The sequence below is a fragment of the Lissotriton vulgaris genome, chromosome 1_1, assembly GCF_964263255.1.
Source record: "Lissotriton vulgaris chromosome 1_1, aLisVul1.2, whole genome shotgun sequence".
NCBI lineage: Eukaryota > Metazoa > Chordata > Amphibia > Caudata > Salamandridae > Lissotriton > Lissotriton vulgaris.
The window spans coordinates 858,150,284-858,162,488 of record NC_141685.1 but is presented as its reverse complement, the minus strand read 5'-3'; the positions used below and the strand labels follow the sequence as shown (position 1 = coordinate 858,162,488).

The following is a 12,205-nucleotide window of genomic DNA, read 5'->3' as shown; positions in this document are numbered from 1 at the left end:
CCTGAAAAGGGGCCGAGATGTGGCGGTCAAGGCATATCTGGGATGTGAGTTTTATATACAGCAGCCTTGTGTACGCTATGAGTGTGGGACCTACTCCTAAGCTCCAGAGCAACACAAACAGGTATGGCCATGCCAGAGTATTGAATGCTTTCTCCAGATCCAGGATTAGGAAAGTTGAATTGGGAAATTGGCCCAGCGCACTATCCTGGATGTGGAACAGCCTACATGTGTTGTGGGAGGTATTTCTGCCTGGTACGATCCCACACTGAGCCTGGTGTACCAATGCTGAGCGGATCCTGGTGCATCGATCCACCAGGATCTTACCGAGGATCTTGCAGTCAACTGACAACTGTGTGATTGGTCGATATGAGATCAATAGTACCGGGTCATGGTCCAGCTTTAGGAACGATACTAGAATATATTTGCATGGTGAACCGTGGAGTTCTCCATCCTTCAGTGCTGCCCTGAACATCGCTTCCAGTCTGGGAGCTAACTGCTTGGAAAATGTACTGCAGTATTCTAATGGTAAACCATCCTGGCCCAGGGCCATATTTCGTGCCAGGGCTTCGATCGCATTTTTTACGTCTGCTGACGTGATTTGTGCGTCGAGTGAGGTTCGGTCAGGAGGAGCAATTTGTGGTATGGTTAGAGGGATTAGAAATCTATTCATGAATTCTGGATCGTCTTGTCCTGGGGCACAGTATACCCTGGCATAATAGTCCTAAAAGGCCTGTAAGATCTCTGCTTGTGTGTAGGCCATGGCTTCTGGAGAGTCGGCTATTGTTGTGATTGATTGTATGTTTGTGTCTTGGCGGATTAGCCAGGCCAATAGTGATCCAGATCGGTCCCTTTCCTGGTGTGTCTTGCCCGCGTATGTCTTGAAATTGTATCTGCGTAGATCCGCCAAATGCTTTGCGTACGCACTCGTAATTTCTGATACTAATAATGTTTCCCATAAGGAACAGAACTTCGCCTCATTAAATATCTGAGGGGCTCTTTGGACATTTGTTGGACTTGGCCTTTTTTGGCAGGTTCACCCCCAAACTTTTTGCCTTAAGCGCTGACATAGTGGTAATGATTTTTGGCCTCTGCGCACTTTAGCACTGTGGCCCAGTGTAAAGTGAGTGCGCTCTCAGAGCGCGTGTGGTGAGATTGGCCTGCCCTCCCATAGGAATGCATGGGGAATATGTATGTCCATGGTAATTCCTGGTATGAGAGGAGTACAGGGGCGAGTTTAGTATGTCTGAACTCGTGAGGATAAATGCTGTGCAATGTTGTGCGCAGATTTATAGTGACTGGTGGAGAAATGTCACTTTTAGAAGTTGGCATTTCTGTGGGCTGTGTGTCTGCCTGCCTGATCGGAATTGCATGTCTGGCTTGTGATTGACAGGAGCTGAAAGGTGTGGGTGGCTCCAGGAGACAGTGAGTCAGCCCAGTGGTAAATAGAGATCTGCAGGTAGATGGGAGGGAGGAGTTGCACCTGGTACCTGAATAGGGCTGTGCCTTCCATCCACAATGCTGGCTCCACCCAGTGTGGTGCGTCTAATCACTGAGCCCCCGCCTGACAAAGGAGAGAGGAGCTGAGCAAAACAAAGTGCTCCAAAGCCCCCCTAAACTAGTTTTGACTGGTATCCCCAAGCCCTGGGCTGTGACTCCATGAAAAGTTTGTCTGTTCCAGATTCTGAAGGAGGGGGGCTTCCTGCTGCTGGGGCCCAGGAGGGATCGCCATGGGGGCTGCCTCCCTGCTGTAGGTCCCTGTGTGCTGGCCCCTTAATGCCATGGACCCAAGGATCTTTCTCTATTATCTAGCGCCTTGGGACCGCCATATTCTGAAGCCTTCTCTTGCTTCCAGTGCCCTGTGAGCGCTGTATTTTTAATGTTACCCAGTGGAGCGCTGGAGCTCCGCAGCACCAAGCTGCACATGATTCCTGAGGGAATCCCCCATGCAGTGATTCCACGTGCTCTGGGAATCGAGCAGGAGCCCACCCCGCCTTTTTTGTTATATTTAAATCTGCGGGTGCCCACCCCGGTGTTATGCTCACTAGCGGGTGCCCACTCCTTTTCATGGATCTTTAATTGAGCAGGTGCCCACCCTGCATTGCCCCTGAAGAAGATCACAGATGCGGCTCCGAGCTGCGAACTAGAAGCAGGCGCATCCACCTTACTGTGGGCGTGGCCTCGCGGACAGGAGCAGGAAGACGTCCGGAGTCCGCCCACTTCAAAGCCCCGGTCCCGAGAGAGCTTACTGGGCAAAGCCAGGGTGAAGTCCCGGGTCCCAGGAGTGGGCCCAGGTGAAGGCAGGGAAGTGTTGCGACGATTCAGCAGGTCTCCCATGTGCGAGGGAGAGCCTTGCCTATGTCTGCAGGCGTCCTGGGTCCCTGGAGGGGGCCAGGGTGAACAGAAGAGGCCGCTGAGGGCAGCGTGGGGCTCCCATGAGTGAGGGAAGCCCCACGCACTGCCACAATTGCAAGACCAGGCAGCCGGAGATCGCAGCAGAGACGCTGCAGTGAGTGCCGGTAAGAGAGTGCTCGAGGGTGTCACCTTTTGTTTACTTGCTGAGCGGACCCGCCGTTACGGGCAGCACCAGTGTGGGGCTGATTTTGTTTAAGGGCCCCATTGGGTATCCCAACGGCCAGTGGTGCCCATGCTTCCCCGTGTTGGCCATTGTCTACAGCTGTCCCATTTTTAGCTAGAGGGCAGCTGCAACGTTATAGGGGCAAAGTTATTTCAAAAGTCCAAGCGGAGCCCCCAAGGCACAGGCATGTCAGGGCCCCTTCCATGTTTCTCAGCTGTGCCACACAGGCACAGGTAGCTGCACCACTTTTGCACATTCGTTCTAAGGGCACATTAAGAGCCCAGGCCTTCATTTGCTTCACAGCTGCCCAGCAAGTAGTGGGCAGCTGCATCGTTTCGGGAACAGTGCTTTGGGGGCATGTCTTTGGAAGTTAGGAGTGAGATGCACTCTTTTGCCCCAGACCTCCACAGCTGCGCAGCACTTAGTACCAGCTGCAATGTTCAGGCCAGCGCAAAGTGCGCACTTTTGGACTATGATGCTTTGGCAGCGCGCCCTGACTCTTGGGACATCGGGCATTTGAGCCCCTTTTGAGATGGCCAGTTGGCCAGGGGGACTATTAGGTTAATAGGGCACCAGGCCCCATGGTGATTATGTGGTGCTAGGAAATTTAATTTATCTACTATGATTCACGCACCCTGATTTATGCCTCTAAAATGTGGTTGTTATGATTATGAGGTTGTGCCTACTGTGGTTACGTTTAAGATATTCTCTACTGTGTTTTATGCCTAATGTGATTTCTGACTGGGAGGTTATTGTCTAATGCGTTTAGACTTCTGAGATGATTGCATAATGTGTTTATGCTGGTGAGGTTGGCACAGAATGTATTCTGCACCTAAATGTGATACTGTGCATAATGTAGTTTATGTTACAGGCTGATGCTAAGTACAGTGATTACCAGTGTTTACTGGTTGTACGTAGATGACATGTTTTACTTTTACTAAGTTCGCTCTGTGATGGTTCTGACAGTGGACCAGTGGGCCCTGTCAGGTGTATATAATCCCTTGTAGATATGACCCAGTGCCAGGTGGCACAATGTATATTATGTGTTTACTATTCTAATGTGTTATGAGAATACAAAGGCTATTTTTGATATAACCTTGTGTGGAGTTCATATTGTAGTGTGCCTGGGATGTTGTTGTTGTGTGCGTGCGCAAATGCTTTACACATGGCCTCCAGGATAAGCCTGACTGCTCGTGCCAAGCCACCAAGGGGGTGAGCAGGGGTTATCTGTGGCGTGTATCTCCCTTGCCATTACAAGAGTGGTGGTCTCTGCCTGGCTTTGGCGCAAGCCTTAGCCAACCAGAGATCCCATTTCTAACAACATTATTTTGTAGCTGCTACAAAGAAAAATACATAAGTAAGACTGGCTAGTTCCACCATACAGTCAGAGAAGTGAGGCCGCTTATATATACTCGATATGGGCAGGATTTTATCACTGATCAACGTGGAATATTTGGTAATTTTACAACTCTTGCATGCATGTTTCTGAACGCAGGGATTGGCTAATGCTAAATGGAGAACCATTTAGCAATCATTGGGATATCCCTAGTTTCTAGAGCCTCTTTGCTGCCTGTAAAGCCATCTCATTTGCTAATAAATGGTTTATGAACAGGGGGAATTTACCATTGTGCAACACAATTCGGGCTATTTGATTATGGCCTAATATGCCCTTTGATGTTCATTTTTTTTTAAAATCCTGCTAAGAAGGAGAAATGTCAGGCTGCTGCATAAAATCATTTCCTATAGAATTTATCAAAATGAATAAAAATGGCCACATCATTGTGGTAAAGTGGCATGACATTTTCCTGCTATGGTTGTTTGAGAGTATGCAACAATTCAGCTTTCTGCGTGAGCGGAGAACTTGATGAATAAGTGAGCAGTTGCACTGGTTCTTTCTCAGCTATCAGTGAAGTTCGTGCAGTTCTTTTGCACACTGAATGTTATTTGTTGACATACTTGTAGATGGAGAGTCAAAGCCGTACTGGTCTATTGAGACGCTATGAGTAGGTTGGTATTGGCTCAATGTAGAGTCTAAAGAGAGCAAGCAAGTGAATTGACCTGTGGGGAATTGATCTTGATTCCAAAGGAAATCCTACACTGTCTTACTGACAGCATCCATAATCAGAAAAAATGTATTAGACACTAGGGCATGTGAAGTAAATTGTATATAATGTATTTATTTATATGTTTTGTATTGCTACGCCCTTCCTACCCCATGACATGAAGGGGCCTTAAGTCCTCATTGAGTTAAAGCTTTATGGGATACAGAGCTATACTAGCATTTGAGAGACAAACCAGAAACATGCATTTATTTTAGAGTATACTATCTGAAAGGCTCAAAAATGGACGCCAGTGACTCTGATGGTTAAATTATGTTGTGGTACTCCATACTATTTGTTAGGAAGAATGTTTAATGAAGCTTTATTTCGACATCCAGTGTCATAAAAGCAATAGGAAAAAAAATACTTTGATAAGCCCAATAAAACAAATATAAAGATATCTTATCATACGGCAATGCACTAAAAGTAATATAGTAAATAGGTCATCCAGGTTCTCTGTTTCGCCCTCAGTATAAGCTTCTGTTACCTGGATCGACCTTTCAAAAAAAGTTAATACAGATCATGTCAATAAAAACATACAACCAGGGCAGTAAAAAAGAAGAAGAATACAGCGTGGCAATTTATCTTAGGTGGGGTCGGATAACAGGATTCGACCCCCGTGAAAAACCTTATAACGGGATCCAACCCTACATAGGATAAAAACTGTATGAGATAGAAAAAAGAAAAAGTGCATGTGCATAGCATATAGTTTTAGGGCTAAGGAAATCAACCATACAGCCCTGCGGTGATTGAATGTCAACTTGTTTCGACAAATATAAAAACAATACGCTAAAAAGTGATGTGATATATAGTCCGTCCAGTACTCGGCTACGCCCTCAGTATATAATATACATCTTATCAGCAAAATCATACAAGTAGTGCAATAATAAGAGGAAAAGAGAAACAACACAACAATTCATTTGTGGTGGAATCGGGTGGCAGGATACGACACCCCCCCCATTCCCCCCGTGACCCCCCACACCCCCCCAGCCCCCCCCTCTTGCCCCCGAACCTTGTGGAAGGATGCAGCCCTCCATATGATAGCAACACAAGTGATTAAGGGAGAAATAATGGTGTGTGTGTAACATATAATTTTGGAACAATTAACTGTGGAGAATCATTAAGTGTTAGCGTGTTTCGGCAGATTCGGGAAATTGGATCTACTCAGCAACAGCCCTCACTTTTTAATTTTGGGTGTTTAACCACTGCTGTGGTGTGAATCTCCAAAATGTAGTGTTACGGCGATGAAGCACTGTTAAAATAGGGTTCTGAAAAGGGGGGGCCCTTGGCCCCCTCGCCCGCATGGCGGCGCGGCGACCGTCCCCCTCCTCAGAGCTTCTCGGTGAGGGGGCGTGCCCGGCCGGGCGCGCCTCCTCACCGATTGGTTGGCGCCCCCCCTTGACCCGGATGTCATTGTTGGGCTTCCGGGTCTGGGGGGGGCGGGATGCAGGAGGGGCTGGGTGGGGGCGGGTCCGCCATCACCTGGCCCCTTGGGGATAAAGAAGCGGGGAGCGCCCAGGAGACCCTCTTGTTCCCTGGACGCTCCCCCACAGAGTGTCGTGCCCCGCACTCGGGGCTTCTTGTTTTTATAATCCGTGTTCTTTCTATTTCAGGCTGGGAAACCGCGGGACCTGGTTCCAGTGTTGCCGGTTTCGAGCGGGGCCACCGAAGGAGTTTGCTGCAGGGCATCGCAAGAGGAGTTTTGTGCGGCGGGGGAGCTGGTTCGGGGTCGCTTGAGGTGGCGTGCGGAGCATAGAGGTATTTCTCGGGGGCGGGCTGCACATCGGTCGAGACCGGACCTAGTTCGCGGTAATATCGGACCATTTAGGCGCGCACACCATTGTTTCCCGCCACCCGGGGGCTAGCGCTGTTTCGCCAGCGTGTACTGGTTGTCCCAAATTGTGTTGCGATCTGCCCCGTTGCTTCGCTGCTCGGCCCTGCCCGGCATTTTAAAAATTAACTCATTGTTCGCGCGCTTCCCAGCGCCCTAATCAGGCAGAGGCTACAGAAGCTATAGAGGTTGAATCTTGTCGTCGAATTGTTGTCAGCGCGGGGAAAGTGACGTGGGGAATTTGAAACCGCCGCATTAGCGCTTTGTTTTCCGCGCGCCTATCGAGCTGTTTTAGGGCAGGGTTTCACGGGGAGGAAGCGAAGCAGGGTCGACCAGGGCAGGACCTGGATGGGAGACCCGAGTCCAATCTGTGCAATTTTGTAAATGTTGAACAATACGTGTATTTGAATTACAGAAAGGGTTATTTGGTTTTAGTTGAACAGATTGTGAGACCAGTTACTTCATCTCCTCGCGCTTTGCTTGGCTTAACAACACAATGTGTCCTCATATAGTATAACTGGTGCTGTAAAGGTAAACAGTCTATGTGCAATTTGAGGTACCACTGCATTGGGTGTTTTTTGTTTTGAGAAAACCCATAAGTTAACAGGGGGGGATCAAGCCTCCAATAATTCAATCTTGTTGAGTGTAAATCTGCTCCTGCCTTTTATTGCACGGTATTGATACAATTTTCTATTGCAGACAATTAACATCTACAGTGGTGCAATTCGCTCACAGGGGAGGACATAAGACGTTACGCTTGATCCAACACCGGCTGGGTGCACGCAGGATTGATTGGTAAGAGGAGAGCAGGGGGCTAGCATTCCAGAGCTTCTAGTTGCCGCCGGGTGGGTCTACGTTAGAGTTTACTCACCCCTGACAAACCGGATAAGCCGGGGCGTTGCGGTTGCTGTTGCATGGTGCTTACAGCCCCCTGTACATCCTCCAGCTTGTTAAGGTACAGAGCGCACGGTCGGTTAACATAAGGAGTGTAGGGCAGAAGCGCGAGACCATGCCAGGGCAAAAGGGTGGTAAAAGGGGGTCTAGCATGGAGGCCATGATGCAGGCTATGATGCGGGAAATGGCAAAAATTAACGAAAGACTGGGTAAGGTTGAAGAAGCCCGCAGTAATGATGGATTAGCTGACCCCCCGGGCCCTTCAGGGAGGCCAGTACGGGAGAGAACGGCTCCTTTGCCAAGGGGTGATTTTGTTACCCCACCCAAGAAATCCAGGGCAAAAAAGCCTAGGGTCAGTTCCCCAACCCCGGTGCCTTTAGAACCAGTCCCCACTGTACCAATACCAGTGCCATTGACACCACTGCCAGCGATCCCAGCACCAATGGCACCAGTGCTCCCTGCTGCTCCGACAGCTCCTACAGCACCCATCCCCCCTCCACCTGGGGGACTGGCACCAGTCCCGGGTGGGCCACCGCCACCGGCCCCATTGCCTAATATGACTGGCCCCCCAGATGTTCCTCCTGGGGTCCCAGATGTGCCAGCGGGCATTCCGGACCTAATCCCTGTTGAGTTGGAGTCTCAGATAGCGGCATTATTGCCTTGGCTTCGGAAAGGGGGTATGTGTCTTCCCTCAGCCGACCATGCGGCTGAAGCTGTTAAATTGGTGAAAAAAATTAAGGCTGCAACTGCGGCTGATAGTATTGCGGTGCCCAAATCTTCTTCACTTACAGGTTCCAGTTCAGCCCAGCCAAGTGGAGATAGTGTCCCACCAACACAGGCGCCCATGAATGGTAAGGAGGTGGCACTGCCACTGTTGGGGGACGGCGTTGTGCCATCCAGGAGTGAAAACTTAGGTCAACATGTGTCTCAGTCAGTGAAGGAAATGATTTGGGCGGGGAAGTATGTGTACATTTATTCCTTGTTGTTGGACAATAGGGAAATGGAACAGGCTAAGTTAATGAAGGAATGGAGGCACCCAAGTGAATGGAGGGCTCAATGCTCCAGATTCAAGGTAGAGGAAACGTTGAAGAATTGGATCAGGGCCTTTGCTGTCCTGTCCGCGATCTCGGCTGAACGGCCCCTAAATGTCCAGGCAGCTATGACTTGCTACATGAGTAGGATTGTGAGGTGGAGCGATCAGTATACTGGCGAGGCCTGGAAGGAGTATGACATAAATTTCAGGAAGGCCAAAGAGTTTAATGCATCTTTAGCGTGGGACACGGTGGATTCCATGTCATGGCACCAGCAGTTCTCAGGGGACACGGCCCCTACACAGTCTACAAGCGCTCCCAGGGTTTTCTCTGCCAGGCCCCAACAGCCCTTTCGGTCACACCAGGGGAATGAGGTCCCCGGGAAGAATAAGGGGGGGGGGTCAGAGAGAAAAGGGGTGTGTTGGGACTTTAATAAGCGCTGCTGTTCAAGGCCCCAGGGTACCTGTAGATTTAGGCATGCGTGCTCAATCTGTGGTCACCCGTCCCATCCCGAGACAACGTGTAGGAACAAGCAAGGTAACCACGGTCACAGGGGAAGGGGAAAGCCGGAGTGATTCAGTCCAGCTGGCCCCTCCAACGCCGATAGACGTTTTTGCAATGATCCCCTGGTTGAACAGATACCCTGATCGCGCAGCTGCCACCCTATTGCAAGAAGGTTTTTCCCAGGGTTTTAGGATCCCAGCAATGGGTTACACAGGTAGCCCGCGCTGCAAAAATCAACTTTCAGTAACACAGAATCCAGAGGTGGTGGCTGCTAAGATTTCCAAAGAGTTGTCCCTAGGCAGGATAGCAGGCCCCTTCCAAGAGGTGCCTGTTCCCAATTTTGTGTGCTCTCCGTTGGGGGTAGTACCCAAGAAAGAAAGGGGCCAATTTAGACTGATCCACAACCTATCGGCCCCGAGGGGGACATCCTTGAATGATGCAATTGATGAGGGGATTTGTAGTGTCAAGTATGCCTCATTTGATCAGGCGGTTGATTTACTTCGTGCTTTGGGTACAGGTGCATTAATGGCAAAATCTGACATAGAATCTGCTTTCCGCCTTCTCCCTGTACATCCTCTGGATCACCACCTCTTGGGTTTCACTTTTGATGGCAAGTTTTACATGGACAAATGTATGCCTATGGGTTGTTCCATATCATGTGCATACTTTGAGACATTTAGCACATTCCTAGAATGGGCTATGAAACAGGTCACTGGCCACAAGCAGGTCATGCATTACTTGGATGACTTCCTTTTCTTGGGGCCGGCGGGCGCTCAGGAGTGTGCTTGGGCATTGCAGGAATTTTGCGTGCTCATGCGTGCTTTTGGGGTCCCGCTGGCGCCGGGGAAGACGGTTGGACCAGTCACCTGCCTGGAATTCCTTGGCATCGAAATTGACTCCATGGAGGGATGCTTCAGGTTACCCAGGGACAAGGTGTCTAAGTTTAAGGCAGCTCTGCGCCAATGCCTAGAAAGGAACAAGGTTTCCTTGCAGCAGCTGCAGGAAGTAGTGGGCCAGTTGAACTTTGCTCTACGGGTCATCCCTATGGCCCCCCGTTCTCACGCTCCATTGCTCAGGGGTTGCGGGAGAAGCATCACCGCACTAGACTGTCATCTGAGGTGCGCCAGGACATGCATATATGGATGGTATTCCTGGAGGGCTTTAATGGCAGAGTAGTGTGGTCAGCTCCCCCGGCTACATCAGCAGAGTTAGGCCTGTGGACAGATGCTGCTGGGAGTGTGGGCTTTGGTGCCATCCTGGGGAACAAATGGGTTGCACAGCGGTGGCCGGAAAAATGGAGAACACGGGGTCTGACAACCAACATTGGCTTCTTGGAACTTTTCCCGATATGGGTGGCATTGAAGGTCTGGGCAGAACATCTATGTAACCAATCAGTGGTGTTCTGGTCGGACAACATGACAGTGGTGGAATGCATAAACCAACAAGGGGCTCGCTGTCCGTTTATACTACGCCTGATAAAAGAGATTGTGCTGCAATGCTTAAAGTGGAATGTAGTTTTCAGAGCCAAGCATGTGCCTGGCATCCTCAACAATGCTGCCGATTCCCTTTCTCGTTTTAAAATGCAGGTCTTCAGGGAACATCTTCCTGCAGCAGACCCCTCGCCAGCACACTTCCTGGCAGTTCTTTGGCAGATTGGTGCCCCAGATTACAGGACCTCGTGGTTGCTAGCTTAGCCCCCAGGACCAGGACAGCATACGAAGGGGCGTTTCTGTCTTACTGTAATTTCTTGGGTCAGGAATGGGCAGTTAAGTGGGCACAGGAGGCCAGTTTTGAGGCCTATTTAGAATGGATGCACAAGGAACGACGCTCAGTGACAGCGGCAAGCAGGCATAGGGCAGCCGTCTCTTTCTTTGCACAGACTAAGGGCATGCGAGATCCCACGAATACCTTTATAGTTCGCAAGGCTTTGAGGGGATGGCGCCGGCTGCAGGGACATTCTGTAGATACGAGAAGGCCCATTGGACTGGCCCGGTTGGCAGCATTACTGGAGGCATTGCACCAGGTCTGCAGCTCACAGTGGGAGGTCCTCTTGTTCAAAGCTGCATTTTCCTTGGCCTTTTATGGGGCCTTAAGGATTAGTGAACTGGTGGCGGGATCAAAAAGGGATAAATTGGGTGGCCTGCAGCGGTCTAGCATTACCATCAGAGAGGATACTATGTGGGTGACAATCCAGAGGTCCAAGACAGATCAGGAATCTCGGGGTCACACCATAGTGCTCCAACGGGCTCGGGCCAATCCTTGCTGTCCGGTCTCCCACGTGGAGGTCTTCCACGGACAGCGGGGGGGCACGGCGGTGGGTGCACTGTTGTGTCACGCTGATGGGACACCATTAACTAGATTCCAGTTTAGGAGAGTCCTTGAGTTAACGGTCAGACAGGCAGGGTTAGATCCTAGAGAATTTGGCACCCACTCCTTTGGGATAGGGGCTGCAACAGAAGCGGCATTAAGGGGTCTCTCAGCTGAGGATGTGAAGAGCATCGGGAGATGGACATCAGAGTGTTATAAACGTTATGTACGAATTGACCTGTTGTAACAACTTGGTGCTCACGCTTGGTATGTTTTGGTTTTCAGTTTCTCAAACCTGTGACGCGGGGGAGGAACTCACCACCGGGCGTCAGCAAACGGCACCATCACAACACGAGCAACAGGATGGACACAAGACAAAGGTTATCTGGATTGTTGGCCACTCTTACGTGAGGCGTGCTGAGCGTGTTTTTCTTTCAGGAGACCGTCAGGAAAGGGCGGCGCGTAAAGGGCTGACTATCTCATTCTTTGGGAGGGGGGGCCTGTGCCTCAGTCAGTTTAGGGTTTTTTTCCAGGAACTTTTAGCTCAGCAGCCCTCCACCCCGTCGGTGGTAATACTCCACGTAGGGGAGAATGATCTGGCGAAGTTAGGGAGGCGCATCCTGATTGAAGAGATCATCTCCACAGCAGGGTGGGTGGCCAAGACTTGCCCGGGTTGCATTGTAGTGTGGTCTCAACTTATTCCTCGTTGGCAGTGGCGAGGGGGGGACTCAGTCAGGGCTTTGAATCACTCGGTAAAGAGGATCAATACTCAGTTGGACAAACTATTTCGAGCCCCCCGGTTGCAGACAATTCCACATGGATGTATATGGGGCGAAAGGTTCTACCTGAAGGATGGGGTTCATTTAACAGAGTCAGGGAATGTCCTTTGGTCTAATAATCTCTGGGCCTGGTTGGAGGGTTATGCTGGGTAAACACACTCCTGGGTGAATTCCTGAGTAGGGGG

At 50.2% G+C, this 12,205-nt stretch overlaps 1 protein-coding gene and 1 pseudogene across 1 annotated transcript; both read left to right on the top strand.

Annotated features, from left to right (window-relative positions):
- The window catches only part of LOC147748029 (cytochrome P450 2D15-like), a 433,488-nt pseudogene that overhangs the window by 343,454 nt on the left and 77,829 nt on the right, over positions 1-12,205 (top strand).
- LOC147748030 (uncharacterized) lies at positions 8,070-9,005 on the top strand. Its single transcript, XM_086958039.1, has one exon. It carries the CDS (start codon positions 8,079-8,081, stop codon positions 9,003-9,005), a length of 927 nt encoding a protein of 308 aa, XP_086814165.1. The 5' UTR covers positions 8,070-8,078.

Bases quoted from the DNA above. Each gene is read 5' to 3' on its own strand.
- LOC147748030 (XM_086958039.1), top strand. From the start codon at position 8,079: ATGTGTCTTCCCTCAGCCGACCATGCGGCTGAAGCTGTTAAATTGGTG.